We start from the raw sequence: 15,471 nt of genomic DNA, 5'->3' as shown, positions 1-15,471 counted from the left end.
CTCGGACAATTGAAGGCAAGTTCGCCTTTTTTTCATCTGCTCCTTTATAGTCCTGAAAAAGGAGGAACCGACTCAACACCGCCTCCAACAGGAGAAACACAGTATGACCCACAACACGGATGACAACATCCAGAGGACACTTTAAGTAATCAGGCTTCAGATGATGAGGATCAAATAGGTAGAGAGGAAAGTATTATTATTAGCATTTTTTTGTAGTAGTAGTAGTAGTGATGTTAGTAGTAGTGGATTGTAACTACAATTACTCAAGTATTGTACTTAAGTTCAAATTTGAGGTGCCTGCACTTCCATTACTTCGACTCCACTGCATTTCAGGGGTAGATACTTTTTACTGCACTACGTTTATTTGACAGCTTTAGTTTTGCTGCTTTTTCTTTCAGTAATTTAACTTATATTAGACTTTTGGTTGGACAAAACAAGCATTGTAAAGTTGTCATTTTGGGCTCAGGGTAATGGTAGCGGTATTTCTCGCTATTTTCTTCGTGTTAACTAACAAAACAATCGATTGATTAGTCGATTATATTTTTTACTGCACTATATTTATTCAATAATTCCTGGTTAAGTGTTTTACTCACAAAACAAATGAGAAGTTTGTAATCATTGTTATTAATAATAATTGTATGTATTGTTATGGATTAAACTATGCAACACGATATATCGTATATCGTAACGTAGCTCAATTCATCAGAAATAATAATCTAATAGTGTATTAACTTACAGTTGTCATACCGCATAATGAGCAGTTTATTTCTGATACTTCAAGTCTTGAAGTATCTTTAAGTTCAAGATGATTTAGTTGATCATAATTATGTAGGCCTACTTTAAAGGCAGAGTTTATAGTGTGGTATTGCCTCCTTTACTTAATGATCTCAACGCTTCTTCCAGTACTGCAAATATGTATTTAAACACATGCCTACAGATGCAACAAGCGCGCTTAGTTAAAGGAAACTGGTTTTATAGAGATCCAGAGGGTCGAGTGTGCAGCAGGAACACAGTATTTCTATGAAGGGCAAAAGTTTCCTGTGTGAAACTCCGGGATAGTTCGCTGTATTTAACCGGCCAACCAAAAGTCGCCACCGGTGGGAAAGATGACAGCGTGACTTTCGGGCAGCACCCTCTTTTCATGTCCCGGGTATGTATTCAGCTATTGTTATTAAGTATTATCTGACCAAACGCTCTGTTCAGTATTTAGTTTAGACCTGATGTGTGTAGGAAGTAGGAAATTAAAGCGATAACGTTCTGCGCCGCTCGGCCCACATGATGCTAACAGGTTTAGCACGATGCTAGCTGCTAGCCTAACTGACTGGCTAGTCTGTTATACAGGAGTCCCCTGGCTTTTTCATGTCGTGAAATTCAGTTAAAACCCCCACTAGTTGAGGGTTTATCTCCCGCCACAGAAGACGTCTGTCGTCTGGGGTTATTTCATGTGTGAAAATGTCAGTGATGTGGTTAAAACGTCCTGTCAAATACATCAGCGTTACTCTCTGTCCTAACGGTACTAGCTTAATGTGCAGTTTTTGTAGCTTTGAAATTAACTAACCAAGTGAAGCCCTCTGTACTTCTTCTGTGGTGGCTGAACTCTGTTTGGAGAACCTCTGTTTGGGGATTCAGACTGGCACAAATAAGTCACATGAGCACATATTCAGATGTTGACAATGACCGGTGAATTGTGTGTTTACATGGTGACCATGGCTGGGCTGGGACACTGTGTTATGATGGTATTACACTGCAGACTGCCTCAGACACACAGACATCTATTGCTTACAACACGAGCAACATGAAGGTGTCACTTTGAGCTCTTTACCCTGTTTTCTGATCGTTTATAGACTGAACGAATTTGGAAAATCCTTCCAAAATGACATTGTTAGTTACAGCCCTAATCTATACATTAAGGACATGTGTCTAAACATGCACCTACTGTAAAAGGACAAAATTATCTTTCAGTAATCAGTATGCACTTATATTCTGTGTATGCTCTGCATTTTTACAGGTTTTCAGTTTTTCTCAGAGGTTTAAAGACCGTTGACATAAATCCCTTTATGAAGAGTCTGGGCAACACACAATGCACAATGAACATGTCTGCTGTGATGAAGATGTCAGACAGATGTTACCTGGCAGAGGTGAACTGCCAGAATACACAAAATGTCTGCAGTAAATGATGGACACACATTTGCCTCAGAATCACAAAAGATCTGCCCCACTATTATAGTACAAAACCCCACTTGCACAGCATTCGTCTGCGTGTGCAAGTGTTGCAGCAAACAGAAATAGAGTCAATCCTGGATGCTGTTGTACCTGTTGCACTAGTGTTGGCACTGTTTTAATTTTCTGCCTTGCATATGTTCATTATTCATGCATCATTAACCGCATGTCCTTCCAATATAGGCATCTGCAGGAAATGGGATGGTCAATGTCTAAGAGAAAGGACATATATAAAACGTCTATAAACACGGTTGTATTGGTTTAACAGAGTCCCCATGGATGACCTGACCAAAGCCCTCTCGGCCAGCTTCGCTGTGTCCAAGGAGCCCAACAGTACTGCCGCCCCCCACCCTCGTCTGGCGCAGTACAAGAGCAAGTACAGTGTGCTCGAGCAGAGCGAGAGACGCCGGCGCTTCCTTGACCTGCAGAAAAGGTAAATGTCTTCACCCTGGAGTTTTTAACTGAAGAATGGGCATAATGAATCTTATTTTAGCACATAATGGATATCTAGAACAATGGCAGATGACGCTTTTCTGTCCCTTTTACTTCTGTGTTGCAACATGAGCACATTTTCACCAGTGAGGGCTCAGTACGGCTATATGTTGAAAGCTAACCGCTGTATTTACTGAATGCAGCTGCATACTTATAACTGCCATTGTCAGCTACATCCGAAACATGATAATAAGGGTATGCAGATGTTGCTGCACTCAGCTGCACTTCACTAGCAACCCTGCAACTCTGTATTGTGTGTAGAGCAAGGACTGGGAGGCCTGTTTGTCTTTGTATGCCGCCATTTATTGTCTGAACAGGAACACAACATGTACTGATCAGTCATACAGGTGGCTCTCACACAGCACACTACAAAATAAGTTATTTTACCACAGAGGCCAACTAGCTAGCTTAGAAAGTGCAATATGTTGTTACTGGATATTAGCAGTTAAATAGCAACACACTCATAACTCTTCAGTGCACATATATGTTCACAAGGTGTGCATATGGACATTAATACTCAATTCCTCATATGTGTAAAATCGTACTTGGCAATAAAGCTTTTTCTGATTCTGATTCTGATATTTGTACATGGTGCAGTGCTCAGCAACTCACCTCAGACACCTCTCTCAAAGCTGCCAGTGGCATTTACTGCTAGCTCTTTGAGAGGGCGCCCTTGAGCCAGTACATCCATGTACATGTACAGGTACATATATATAATTATGGCAAGTGGGATTCCATATTGGCTGCACGGTGGCGCAGCAGGTAGTGCGTGTGCCTCACAGCAAGAAGGTCGCAGGTTCTCTCCTTCCTCCCACAGACCAAAAACATGCTCATTAGGTTAATTGGTGACTCTAAATTGCCCCTAGGTGTGAGTGTGAATGTTGTGTGTATGTGCCCTGCGATCGGCTGGCGACCGGTCCAGGGTGTACCCCGCCTATCGCCCGTAGACAGCCGGCCCCCCGCGACCCCGAAAGGGATAAGCGGCATAGAAAATGGATGGATGGATGGGATTCCATATTATACAAACACAGATTCACTGATTTCAGTTCAGGCTGCAATTAATGTGCATGTTTTAATGTTCTGAATATCTAATAAGTCTTGTCTTCAGGTAACTTACATGTTTTCGTCTTTTTAAAATAACACCACACTGTCAGTATGTGAATGTGCCTTTTCTCTCCATCACTAATTTCAGTAAAAGGTTAAACTACGTCAACCATGCACGGCGTCTGGCTGATGGGGACTGGACAGGGGCAGACAGCGATGGAGAGGAGGACATGGAGAAACAAGACGAGGGGGAACGGGAGCAAGATGGCAACGCAGAGGAAGAGGGGATGGAGGTGGAGAGGAGGAGGCTGCCAAAACATTATGCAAACCAGGTCAGCACTGGATGTGTTAATACCCAGAGATGTTATTCCTGTTCATGTGTGAAGGGCAGCACATTACGACATGTGCTCCCTTGTTGCAATTGTCATCTTGGCCAGCAGAGGGTGCATGAGTTTCTAGAATGACAGCCCAGCCAGCTTGTTGAATTCCAACAGATTTGACAGTAAAATGTCTGGACTCTTGAACACAGCATTGATGAAGATGAGTGTGCTAACAGAGTTGCTCTTCCTCCTCAGCTCATGCTGTCAGAATGGATGGTGGATGTGCCATCAGAACTGGACACTGATTGGCTGATGGTGGTCTGTCCTGTGGGGAAAAGATCCCTCATTGTCGCCTCCAAGGTAAGAGGCTGTCACTGCTCCTCTGTTGTTTGACTCGATCTGCTGCTGCTGCTGAAGTCAGATCGTTATTTCAAAGCACCGCACTGATAATTCAGCACATAGCAAACTGTCAGTCAAATGCAGTCGAGATTCTGTGAGCTGCTTCTTACCGGCCTTTGAAGTAGTTTCCATCTCTGCTGTTTTTGATGTGTCATCCTCCAGCCCAGATCCAAAGACTTACCATCATCAAACTTTGATTAACATGAACAGCAGCAGTTTGGAGCTTCTCTAATTTGAATGCAGCGTCACAGCTGTACTGAGTCAATAGTTTGACAGGATTATTGTACTTTGCCGTTACTTCTTCTAAATACAAAAGTGCATTCCTGGTAAATCTGAGAATGAGGTGAGATGTGTGAGTAACATAAGCCAACTAGTCTGGGCAACCCTAAACAAAATGAATAATGTGGGTGAACAGTTCGGGAGAATTTTCTTCAACCTGTGACGCAGAAATCAGTAAGCATGGAGTGATTTCATCATGATACTGTAAATATGTTGATTTGTGTGTATAAGGTGCAAAATGAATACCCTATGATTCATAAAATTAGCATAGTGTTGAGTCTTAATGTGAAGCAGATTTATTAACATAAAATATGGAGCTGCATACAGCCACTGCCATATAACTGCTTTAAACACTTAAGCACAGAAGTGTGCTTATGTTTGGCCTTGACACCAAAGAAGTGTTGAGAAAACTGAAGCACCCAGAGCAACTTGTGCCAACACACAGGCTGCACATATTCTCTAATGACTGTACATGTTGTACTGAGCCACGCTGTGTCTCGTCATTCATTCGGAAATAAGAGAAGTTGTCATTGTGCTGATTTAAATGTTAATTATGCCATTAGGTTGTAATACAGGAGCAAAAAGAGATGAGCTGGTTCCCAAACCCAGGGTTGTGGACTGGTACCAGGCCTCAGTGCATTTGCAGCTAGGCCTCGAGGAAACTCTGATTTGGTTTAAAATCTGAATGATGATTTATAAAGTATTTGCTCAATCATTTCTTTAAAGTCTGTCTGTTCTGCAGCTAATTATTTCCTTGATTACTCGACGAAAAGTGGGTCAAGGCCCCCTTATTGTGAATGTTAATAACAAAAGAGATGGAACCTCTTAAATTTACACTTTAAATCTAAGTTTGGGACATGAGTAGGATCCTAGGAATGAGTGTCAGTGCTGAATCATGACCTGTCAAATGAAACAATCCCCTCTAAAAGTAAAAGTAGCCCTCAGCAACTTCTGATGAAAAAATAAAGAACTTTGTCAGAAATTTGGGGTTTTCCAACTGACTTTCTTAGAACATGATGTGAGTTTTTCTCTGGTAGTGTTGAATGTAACACTGGCTCATTTACCTCATGTTGTGTCACTTCTGTGGTGTGTGAGTAGAGAGAAGAGGCTTATCAGCATTGCATGCACATTAGTGGGAACTCTGGTACAGCATGGCTGTCATCTCATTTTGGCTCGAGATGACAGTTTATCTCTGTTGCTCCACACATACTGTTGTATTAGTGTCACTCCACACCCTGTGATGTCACATCATAATGACAGTCATCTGGTTACTCATTCATTATTTCAAACTTTGACGTCACTGACGACCGTGAAACACAGCGGCACAGCACTCTGTACAAAAGGAGAGTTTCTGTTGCTTGAGGAAACCTTGTTTATTTGTGACACTTTAAGCTTTTTATCTCAGTGGGTCTAATGTATGTTGAGACCACCTACACCAGGGGTGGGCAACCTGTTCCACAAAGGGCCGCTGTGGCTGCAGGTATTCTTTCCAACCAAGCAAGAGCTCACAGTTTGACCAATCAGCTGTCTGAAGAGTGAGATCAGTTGATTGAATGAGGCAAGTCTGGTGTGCTGCTGCTTGGTTGGTTGGTTGGCAGCCACAGCGGCCCTTTGTGGAACAGGTTGCCCAACCCTGACCTACACCATCAGTTTCTCTGATCAGTGATCACATTTTAAATCCCCCTTATTCTGCTGACCCCAGCACTGACAAACATCCAGCCGTCTTGTAAATTTAAGTATGTTGCACTTTCCTATTTTAGGTGCATGTCGGGAGCTCCAGATAGAATATGAGCATGAATTATGATGGATTTCAAACAGGGCAGTAATAATTCAGGGGTAATAATCAAGTAATCAACCCATTATCTCAGCTCTGGCGACACCATGATCATATTGTGGTTTTACTTGATTATAGTGTTTAAATAATAATTCTAACTCAACTCGATGAGTTGTTACAGTTTTTTGTTTTATAAGTATGAAGAGTTTGTGATGTATAATAGTGGAAGACTGAACCTCAAGTGAAATTTGCTAATAATCAGCATATTGTAATATATCAGTACATATATCATACATCTACAGATCAGCTCCAGTTTTTTTTTTTTCTTTTGATTCATCAGTATCGTCAGTGGTATTAGTTTTATGTCAGTGCTCTCATGTCTGTCTGTCTGTGGTCACGTTTAGCTAAATTACTACTTGAGGCAGCTTTTAAAAGCATGTGTCACAATGCTGCTTAGACACAGATGCCTTTTCAAGTATGTGGAAATTAAGGCCAGCTTGTGGAAGAAGCCAAATTATTAAACATTATTATTAGTAGTCGTAAACAGCCAGCAGTATAAACAGAAGGAAGTAGACGTCTCGGTCTCAGCTGAAGTTGACATGACAGCGCTCTTGGAGTAGCTGTTGTGGTTCCAGTCGCCTCTTCCCTCATGTTTCATCTCTGTTTTTGACTTTTTCTCCTGAAGGGTTCCACTGCAGCGTACACTAAAAGCGGCTACTGTGTGAACCGTTTCCCGTCCCTGCTGCCCGGTGGGAACCGACACAACTCAGCCATGGGAAAAGGTAGGTGGGCCCGTTGTAGGTGGAGTGCCGTGGTCTATTATAGTGATCCACCAGCATCACCTGAGAGCTTTTTTCCATTTCAGCTTACATAGAAATAATTTCCAACTTTTGAATGTTAAAAAAATGGATGTTAAGGGAGCCAGTTAGAGCAGAGATCCAAAAAAAACACAGTGAAGAGTTGATATTGTTACTGTCGGTATCAGAGTCACTGTCGCTAGCAACCTACAAGCCAAAAATGTAATCAGACAGGCCTGCTTGGTTTTCTCAGGGGATTTTTGTAAAGATTTACAAAGAACATGCACAGATTTATCCACTTTAATGCCGGAACTGACCTTTGTACATGCAAAAGTTCCACCAAACCAGCGTTTTTTACTGTTAGTTTAGCGGTAAAAAGAAGTGTGAAGGTGATCTGGCAGCGCTGGTTGTGGTGTTGGGTGGGGGTTGATTAGAGTTTCTTGAAATCCTTCTGGCTAATTCTTGTTTCAAAGCATCACACAGGACCAAAAAGTGACCACATATATCAAAACTTTTAACTTCTGCTGCCATAAACAAATAGACCTTTCAAACCAAAGTGATTATGGGTAAGTTTTATGCTAATGTATGCTGTATGTGCTCTGTGCAGACTACACTATCCTGGACTGCATTTACAGTGAGGTGGACAGAACATACTACATCCTGGATGTCATGTGCTGGAGAGGCCACCCGGTCTACGACTGCCCGGTAAGACTAGCTTCTAATCCTCCAGCGATCCAGGAATGCTTGTCTAATTGCTCGAGTAGCTGGGCCTGGGCCACAGATGTGCTTTTTTGCCACGTTGCCCATCTCGTTGGCTCAGGATTCAAAAGGGAGTTTTCTTGTTTACAGTGCTTGTTTTCTCATCAACAGACCGAGTTCCGTTTCTACTGGCTCCAGTCCAAAGTCCAGGAGGCGGACGGCCTATCAGAAATCGCCAAACGTAACCCTGTGAGTAGCAGCAGCAGGAATAGAGCGTCTTCACTTCATGTCCCATTTGTCCTTCCTAGTTTTCAGTCCTTGGTGTTGTTATTTGAGACTTTGGAACATGTTTATTCGATCTTTGGTTCGCAGCATTTTGTGTTTGTTGTGATTTATGCCTTGCTGCACCTTATTTCCACATATGGGATAAATAAAGGCCCGAACTTGAACTGAAACCTCCTGAGGGGGAAATGAGACAAAGGAAAAAACTTCATCTTCAATTTTGAGTGTGCTCTAAAATGATTATTCCACACAAATCTTGCAGATTAGAGTGCTTTTTGGAAGTCTCAATGAACTTTGAGCTCAAGTTCCACCTCTAAATCTTCAGTGTTTGTGTGCCGCTGCCCAGTAGGCGCTAAATCAGGCTTAGTCCTTGTAGAGTAAACTCACCATTGGAAAGCAATTTCTCACATTTGACAAGAAGACAAATTGTGTTTGAACTAACAGCGTGGTGCTCTGGTTTTGTTTGGTCCAACAGTTCCGGTTTGTGAGCCTCCAAAGCACTGACTGCACAGCAGAGCTGATTCAGAAAGCCCTGGCAGCTGAGTACAGCTTCAGCGTAAGAAACGCTCTCTTGTCCTTCTGCAAACACATTCCTGCTGCACAGTGATCGAGTCAGAAGGTGTAATGATGCATTTGGGAGATTACTCATTATCTTTTTATGAAACACATTTTTGTAAGTGTCTCATCAGGCTTTGATTAGTTTAATTCTGAATTTCCTGCTGCAGGTGGATGGTCTCCTCTTCTACCACCGCCAGACCCACTACACCCCCGGCAGCACCCCTCTGGTGGGCTGGCTTCGCCCCTACATGGTCACCGACATCCTGGGCATAGAGGTCCCTGTTGGGCCCCTCACCGCCAAGCCCGGGTACGCTAGCCACCAGCTGCAGCAGATCCTGGAACACAAAAAAACATCCAGCGAAGTCCGCCCGGCCAACAGAAGCGGAGGCTATGAGTTAGAGTATCTGTCCACCCCAAGCCCGGACGGTGGGGACACTCTGAACTTTTTGAATCAGAAGCCAATAAGGGAAGCACACATGGAGCTCTGAGGCTTAACGAGATGCAAATTGCTAAGTGTTTCTGAGTGGCGGCGGCCCACATATGGCTCTTTAGAATGCCTGTTGAATGGTGTTGAGGATCTGACCAATTGCGAAGCGTGACTAATTCTAATCCGACACTGCTCATGACACCCTCAGAGTGCAGATTAGTCGAGCTATGCTATACACGTGTTTTTATATGGCTAAAAACTCAAGTCTGCCATTTACATCTTCTCTTTTACCTGCTGCAGAACTCTGAAACGGATTAATTTCCCTGAGAATAGTTGCGTAATGTTTAGCCACTATAATTACCAGTCAGCGTCTCTTATGCAGATCCCTTTCCCAACACCACACGTAGTTGCATACCATCCAAAAAAAAGAGAATGAGGTTTCTTATGTGGGATCTGCTCTTGCACTTGAAAGGGACCTCGCATAAGAAACATCTTAACTGTTGTTTGCAGGGTCGATACAGCTACCACTGATGCTTACTCATCAAAAAACACTGAATGTTTGAGTAGATCAGTGGCTCGAGCAGCAGTTTGTAGGACGCTGTCAGTGTTTTGGACGGTGAGGCGTTGATTGGTCCGACCCTGTGAGTTGTCATGCTGAGCAGCAGCAGCAACAATGACTTTTACAATTTAATGTTAAATTTAAAGTTGTTTTAAAGTGTTTCTAAATAAATGTTTTTTATTGCCCTGCACTGCATTCCCACAGGTTGGATTTTTTTCTACATATACATATTTAACGGTTTCTGATTCAGTTCAATGCTGTGGGAGAGGCATTTAAAGATCCAGTGTGGAAGATTTATGGGGATCTATTGGTAAGTTGGTTGCAATCTGTAACCTCACCAATAGATGTCACTAAATGCTGCACACTGGCTCTCTAATATATAATTGATAACACAATTCTAAGGTTACAAATCATATACTTGAATATTGCTTAAACTGTCTCATGATGATTTAATGCACCAGTTAATGGAGGATGTGTCATGAATTCCTGTTTCCATTAATAAATGGATTAATCGAGTCACTGTGGCTATATCTGATGAGCTGACACTGAATTGATTATTAGTTAACGAATGTGAATTCACACAACATGACGTAGTGCATTAATTGAACATTGTTTTGGGGCTTAGTTTGGCATTTACAATAGATGGCCAAAAGTCAGTGGACATCTGACCATCACACCTATGTGAGCAACCCATTGTGAAACCATTGGCATTAATAAGGAGCAGTTTCAGTTAAAACAGCCGCCACTCTTCTGGGAAGACTTTCCACAAGATTGTGTGTCTGTGGGAGTTTGTGCCCATTCAACCAAAGGAGTATTTGTGAGGTCAGGCACTGATGTCGGACAAAAAGGACTGACTTACAATCTGTGTCCTAATCCCTCCCAGGGGTGTTCAGTGGGGTTAAGGTCAGGGCCAATCAAGTTCCTCCACACCGAGCTCCTCTAACCACGTCTTTATGGACCTGGCTTTGTGCACAGGGGCACAGTCATGGCGGAACCATCAAGGGCCTTCCCCAAACTGTTGCCACAAAGTTGGAGGCGCCCAAATGGCTAAAATGTCTTCATGTCCTCTGTGTGGTCCACCACTTCGTGACTGAGCTGTTGCTCCAGCGCTCACATTTGACCAGGGCAGAAGTTTTGCAAGCTGACTTGTGGCAAAGGTGACGTCCTATGACAGCGCCCCATTTACAGTCCCTGAGCTCATTTGAAATTCTGAATGTTTGATGATGGAGATGTCATGGCTGGATTTTATGCACCTGCCTGCATTGAGTGTGGCTGAAGTACCTGAACTCAGTCAGCGCGTCCACTGACTTCTGGCCATATAGCGTATAGATTGTGTTCAAATTACAGATAACAAGACATTTCAGGATACATTGCTATCAGTGGTTTCACATTTTAAGCTAACAGCAATATTTAGCCCTTAGACCAGTTGTCCTCAGCCTCACTAAAACTGAAGCTAAAAGCCAAAAGACGTGTTGTGTCTTGTTGACAAGTTTGTGCCACTACTTGCTTTTTTCTACAGCAGAAAAAAAAATCGTTTCCTCCTTTTCTTGCTGGTATTGCTATTGCTTGCTCCCGCCACCCCCACGGAACATCGCCAGGTGAAATTAACACGTTCACAACCTCACAACCTTCACTCTGTGGAGATAGTTATGACTCATTCTGGGAAACATGAGATCACAGACCGAAGTGGAAGAAGGTGCACGATGCAGCTGAGGGAAACTCTGTACACCGCAATTACAATATCTCAGCACGCGATGACTCCTGGAAAGCATCAAACATCGCAGATTGACAATCTGTAACAATGAGAGTAGATAACAGTATTTGGTAGCAGCCAGTTCTGATCATTTTTTGGTTTTGAGATTTCAATTCTACCGAAATGTAGACAAGGAAAAATGATGTGTTGATGTGGTTTGTGATAAATCAGATTTAAAGCAGTTGAATTTCCTGTGGATGATACTCCAGAAAACACAAGCTGAGCGATGTTTCCATGTGGTTTCAGATTACATCCCCCATTCTTTTAATTGCATCTGCGGTCAAAACGTGCACATACATTAAGTGTTCGACCCTTCAAGACTTAGAGAACAAGATGTTTGTTCATCAAGTACAGTCAGATGTTTTTTCTCTCACTTTGAGTCACCCCTAAACTGAGAGCCCTGTCAAAGAGAGCAAAGCCAGGCGTGTGGTCGCTGCAAGAATTCAGGTATTAGTCAGCGACACCAATCACTTTCCAGGAACTGAGCACCTGTGAGTCTACAGTTGCACTTTTCTCAGCATCTCCCACACACACGCACAAGTTGGTTGCTTTCAGCCTCTCTGATCTCTATGAAAAACCTGACACTAGACTTCTGAGGAGGGAAGCAGATTTGTGTATCTTCTGCAACTCTCCAGCACCTGTCAGACGTATGATGTTTAGCTTGCGTGGTTGGTAAACTCATCTGGTATTAATGCCTGAAAAAATAAAAATAAAAAGATGTGAGATGCATGCTGAGTTTAGGGTCCACACACGGTTGTAGCTGCTCCATCCTCTGTAGAATTTTGGACTATTCATCCCAGTTTCTGAATCTTTAAACTGTGATTTAATAGTGATTAAAATGACTTTCATGTCTGTGTAGTAAGCTACAGCTAGCAGCCAGTTAGCCGCTTAGCACAAAGATTGCTAGCATAGCAGCTAGCAAAATTGGCCCACCAGCACCTCTGAAGCTCACTAATTAGTATCTTATGCAGACATGAGAGCTGTGTTGATCTTTTCATGTAACTCCAGGTAAACAAGTGCACTTCCTGAAATGTTGACCCATAAACTTAACTGTTCAGTAATATTTTCTGTAAATATTATCTGCCTAAATGTCACTTCAAAGCTTTTTCACACCGCCGCAATATAATCAGAGGGGAGACGTCCTTCGTTTAAAGCAAACTTTGGCATCAACCTTCACCATGAATAATGTAACTGGTAATGCGTAACTGTAGGATGCAAATTCCTCAAAGTCTGTAAATCCCCTAAATTCTCAGACACTGAGGACACTGCTGCCTTGTCCTTAACGATGTGGCTCTGAGGTTACAATGTTGTGCTCAGTGACTCTTAGAAAACCCAGTTAAATTTAATTTTCATGCATTTTTTCATCACTTTAGACATATTATATGGGGCCTGGAGTGAACCATGTTGAACGACAGGTTTCCACACACTGAACACTGGAGATGTTTTTTGGAAACTGTAAATAATTTTATGTCTCTCCAGCTTTCACAATCAGTTATGCACAGCCTTCATCTCTTAAATGTTTGATGCAAGAACTTTTTTTGTCAGGGTCAACATTACGTGGGCAGGGCTACAGCTTCACCAATCACATGTTCCCAAATGACATGATGTCAGCTGGTTTGACAGGAAGTCTATTGTTGCCCACTCCCTTTTCCCTTCGGTTTTCAAGTCAGACGTTCTCACGCCTCATTATTTACAGTTCGCCCATTGTGGGGTCTTGCTTTTTGTGGAAAAAAAATACACACAGCATGTGAATGTACCTTTAATTTCCGACCTTTTCCGACATAAACACTCAAAGAAAGAGGCCAAGTGTGTGAAAGGTATAACAAGATGATATGAAGGTTAACCCAAGCATTGAAAAACGTTACCAATGTCTCAGACACACTCTGCCTGTTTTGCATCAGATTACTTTTATAGCCTCATTTAAAACACATCAAGGTATGAATTAAAGGCCATCAATGGTCTTACAGGAAATGCAATCTCCTGACTGCACTTGAACTAACCTCCCTGCTGAAATCTATCTGCAGCCTGTAATATTCCTGTGGAGACCTGCAGAGTGTCTGCGGGTCATATTACAGTGACTTTATCGTCCTGTCGGGTATTTTCTGTTTCCTGTGATGTCATGCTATTCCTGTAAAGTGTTCTGGATTATAATGTAGCCTGGGGGATGCATGGGTCGAGTGTTTCACTAATTAAATTGCTATTCTTGCAGCCAACTATTACGGTAGACTTGCTCCCATTATTAGTTATTTCCGCTCACTTTATTTCAGGCATTAGTATGTGTATGCTAGTTTGGAGAGGGCTGTTGTTATGTAAGCTTACAGCTAATAAAAAAAAGATGTGCATGAAACAGAATTAAACTATGGACTACAGTGGAAGATGAGTGATGATTAAAGCTGCAGTAGGTAAGATCAAGAAGAGAGCAGACTAAGCCTGAAAATTTGAACCAACACAAGTTCCACGTCACTCCCAGTGGCGTTGCTAGGGTCTCTTGGGGCTCCAAGCAAGAAATCCCTGGGGCCCCCACCCCACCCGTGCACACCACAAAAATTCGGTTTTCGCACACATAAATGCTGAATTTCTGGGACATTTGAGATGAACACTGAAAAAATAGATTAGTGGTTCTCAAAGTGGGGTCCAGGGACCAACAGAGGTCCTTGAAAGCCCAGGCCTTTCAATAATCATTGTTGTAAATAAGTGGCCGGGGCACCCCTAGTGGCCAGGGGCGCCAAGCAACTGCCTGGCTTGCCTGTCCATAAGCCCTGCCCCTGGCCACTCCCCCTCCCTCTCCACTGCACTCATGGCCTGCCTCCAAGCCCCTCCTCCCTGCAGCATCTGCACTGTCGTGACAACCAGTAACGTTAGCCTTAGCATCGGAAACAAGCTAACTCTGCCCAGCCGCTACATCACAGTCACTAACATACCGTACGCGCTGCGGAGAGTTACTGTAACAATCACCGTATTAGCTTTATGGTTATTTGTTGTCTTAGCCGTATATGCTGTTGTTGGCAGCGGCGGTATGGGCAGTTTCTCCTTTGCGGGTGGCTGTTGCTCCCCATAGCTTTCACTAGACTCCTGTTGCTGCTCACAGAGTGAGCAGTGAGTGGAGGGAGGGGGCGGTTCGTAGTGTGTGTGAGTAGTGATTGACAGATGTCAGACACTCCCTCAGACGCTGCTCTGGCTCTGATTGGTTGTTTGGTGTCAGGCTTGCAAATCGCAGTAGGAGCAGTAGGTGGGACCAATGGAGCGTTTTTTTTTTTTCACAGATGACATGTTTCATGTGCTGCTGTCTGGGCATCGGGACAGTCTTTTATACAAGTTACCTACTGCAGCTTTAAAGATCCCTTTCAGAAATGATTGTATGTTTTGTTTTTTAAAGCACTTACAAATTCTTAAAATCATGCCTCACACACCACTCCCTCATTAAAGTACAGAATCCGTGAATATATGTGGAAATACTTCAGTTTGTTTTAATTGCCATTTCCTCACTGGATGCTTCAACTTTCTGCACTGTGTAATTTGCATATTTTGGCTTTGATGTCACAGAATCATGCTTGTAAACAGGGGTGTACACTCAGGGTGTCACTACACGACCTGAACAGTGCATGAGCGCATTGCATCCGCCATCTTGGACAGCCAGGTATGGCAACACCAGGTGGATAAACCACAGGCAGAACTGCAGTAAAAACTTCAATTCGTTAAGTGTCATGGTTCCATTTATTAGCACCAAAGTTAAAATAAACTGAGCCTCAAAGCATTAGCTACACTTTTTTGGAAATATGCCTGCTTTTTAAAGTACGATCAATCTTCTCATCTATGCAGGAGCTACTGTGTAAAAGTCAACACTTGGGAAGAAAGCCAGTAAAGATAC

At 42.9% G+C, this 15,471-nt stretch overlaps 1 protein-coding gene across 2 annotated transcripts; it reads left to right on the top strand.

The window, feature by feature from the left end:
* Positions 1-20: 20 nt before the first annotated feature.
* On the top strand, positions 21-10,368 carry snupn (snurportin 1). Of its 2 annotated transcripts, none has more exons than XM_070971893.1 (9): positions 21-101; positions 2,489-2,653; positions 3,905-4,088; positions 4,332-4,436; positions 7,214-7,310; positions 7,933-8,030; positions 8,196-8,273; positions 8,782-8,862; positions 9,032-10,368. In XM_070971893.1, the coding sequence occupies exons 2-9, from the start codon at positions 2,496-2,498 to the stop codon at positions 9,350-9,352; spliced, it is 1,122 nt and encodes a 373-aa protein (XP_070827994.1). In that variant the 5' UTR covers positions 21-101; positions 2,489-2,495; the 3' UTR covers positions 9,353-10,368. The 2 variants fall into 2 exon arrangements, with proteins under 2 accessions (XP_070827994.1, XP_070827993.1); XM_070971892.1 differs by lacking the exon at positions 21-101 and adding an exon at positions 1,083-1,150.
* Positions 10,369-15,471: the final 5,103 nt, after the last annotated feature.

This window comes from Chaetodon trifascialis, chromosome 10 (genome assembly GCF_039877785.1).
Source record: "Chaetodon trifascialis isolate fChaTrf1 chromosome 10, fChaTrf1.hap1, whole genome shotgun sequence".
NCBI lineage: Eukaryota > Metazoa > Chordata > Actinopteri > Chaetodontiformes > Chaetodontidae > Chaetodon > Chaetodon trifascialis.
Note: the sequence above shows the minus strand (reverse complement) of the source record. Positions and strands in the feature narration are given on the sequence as shown.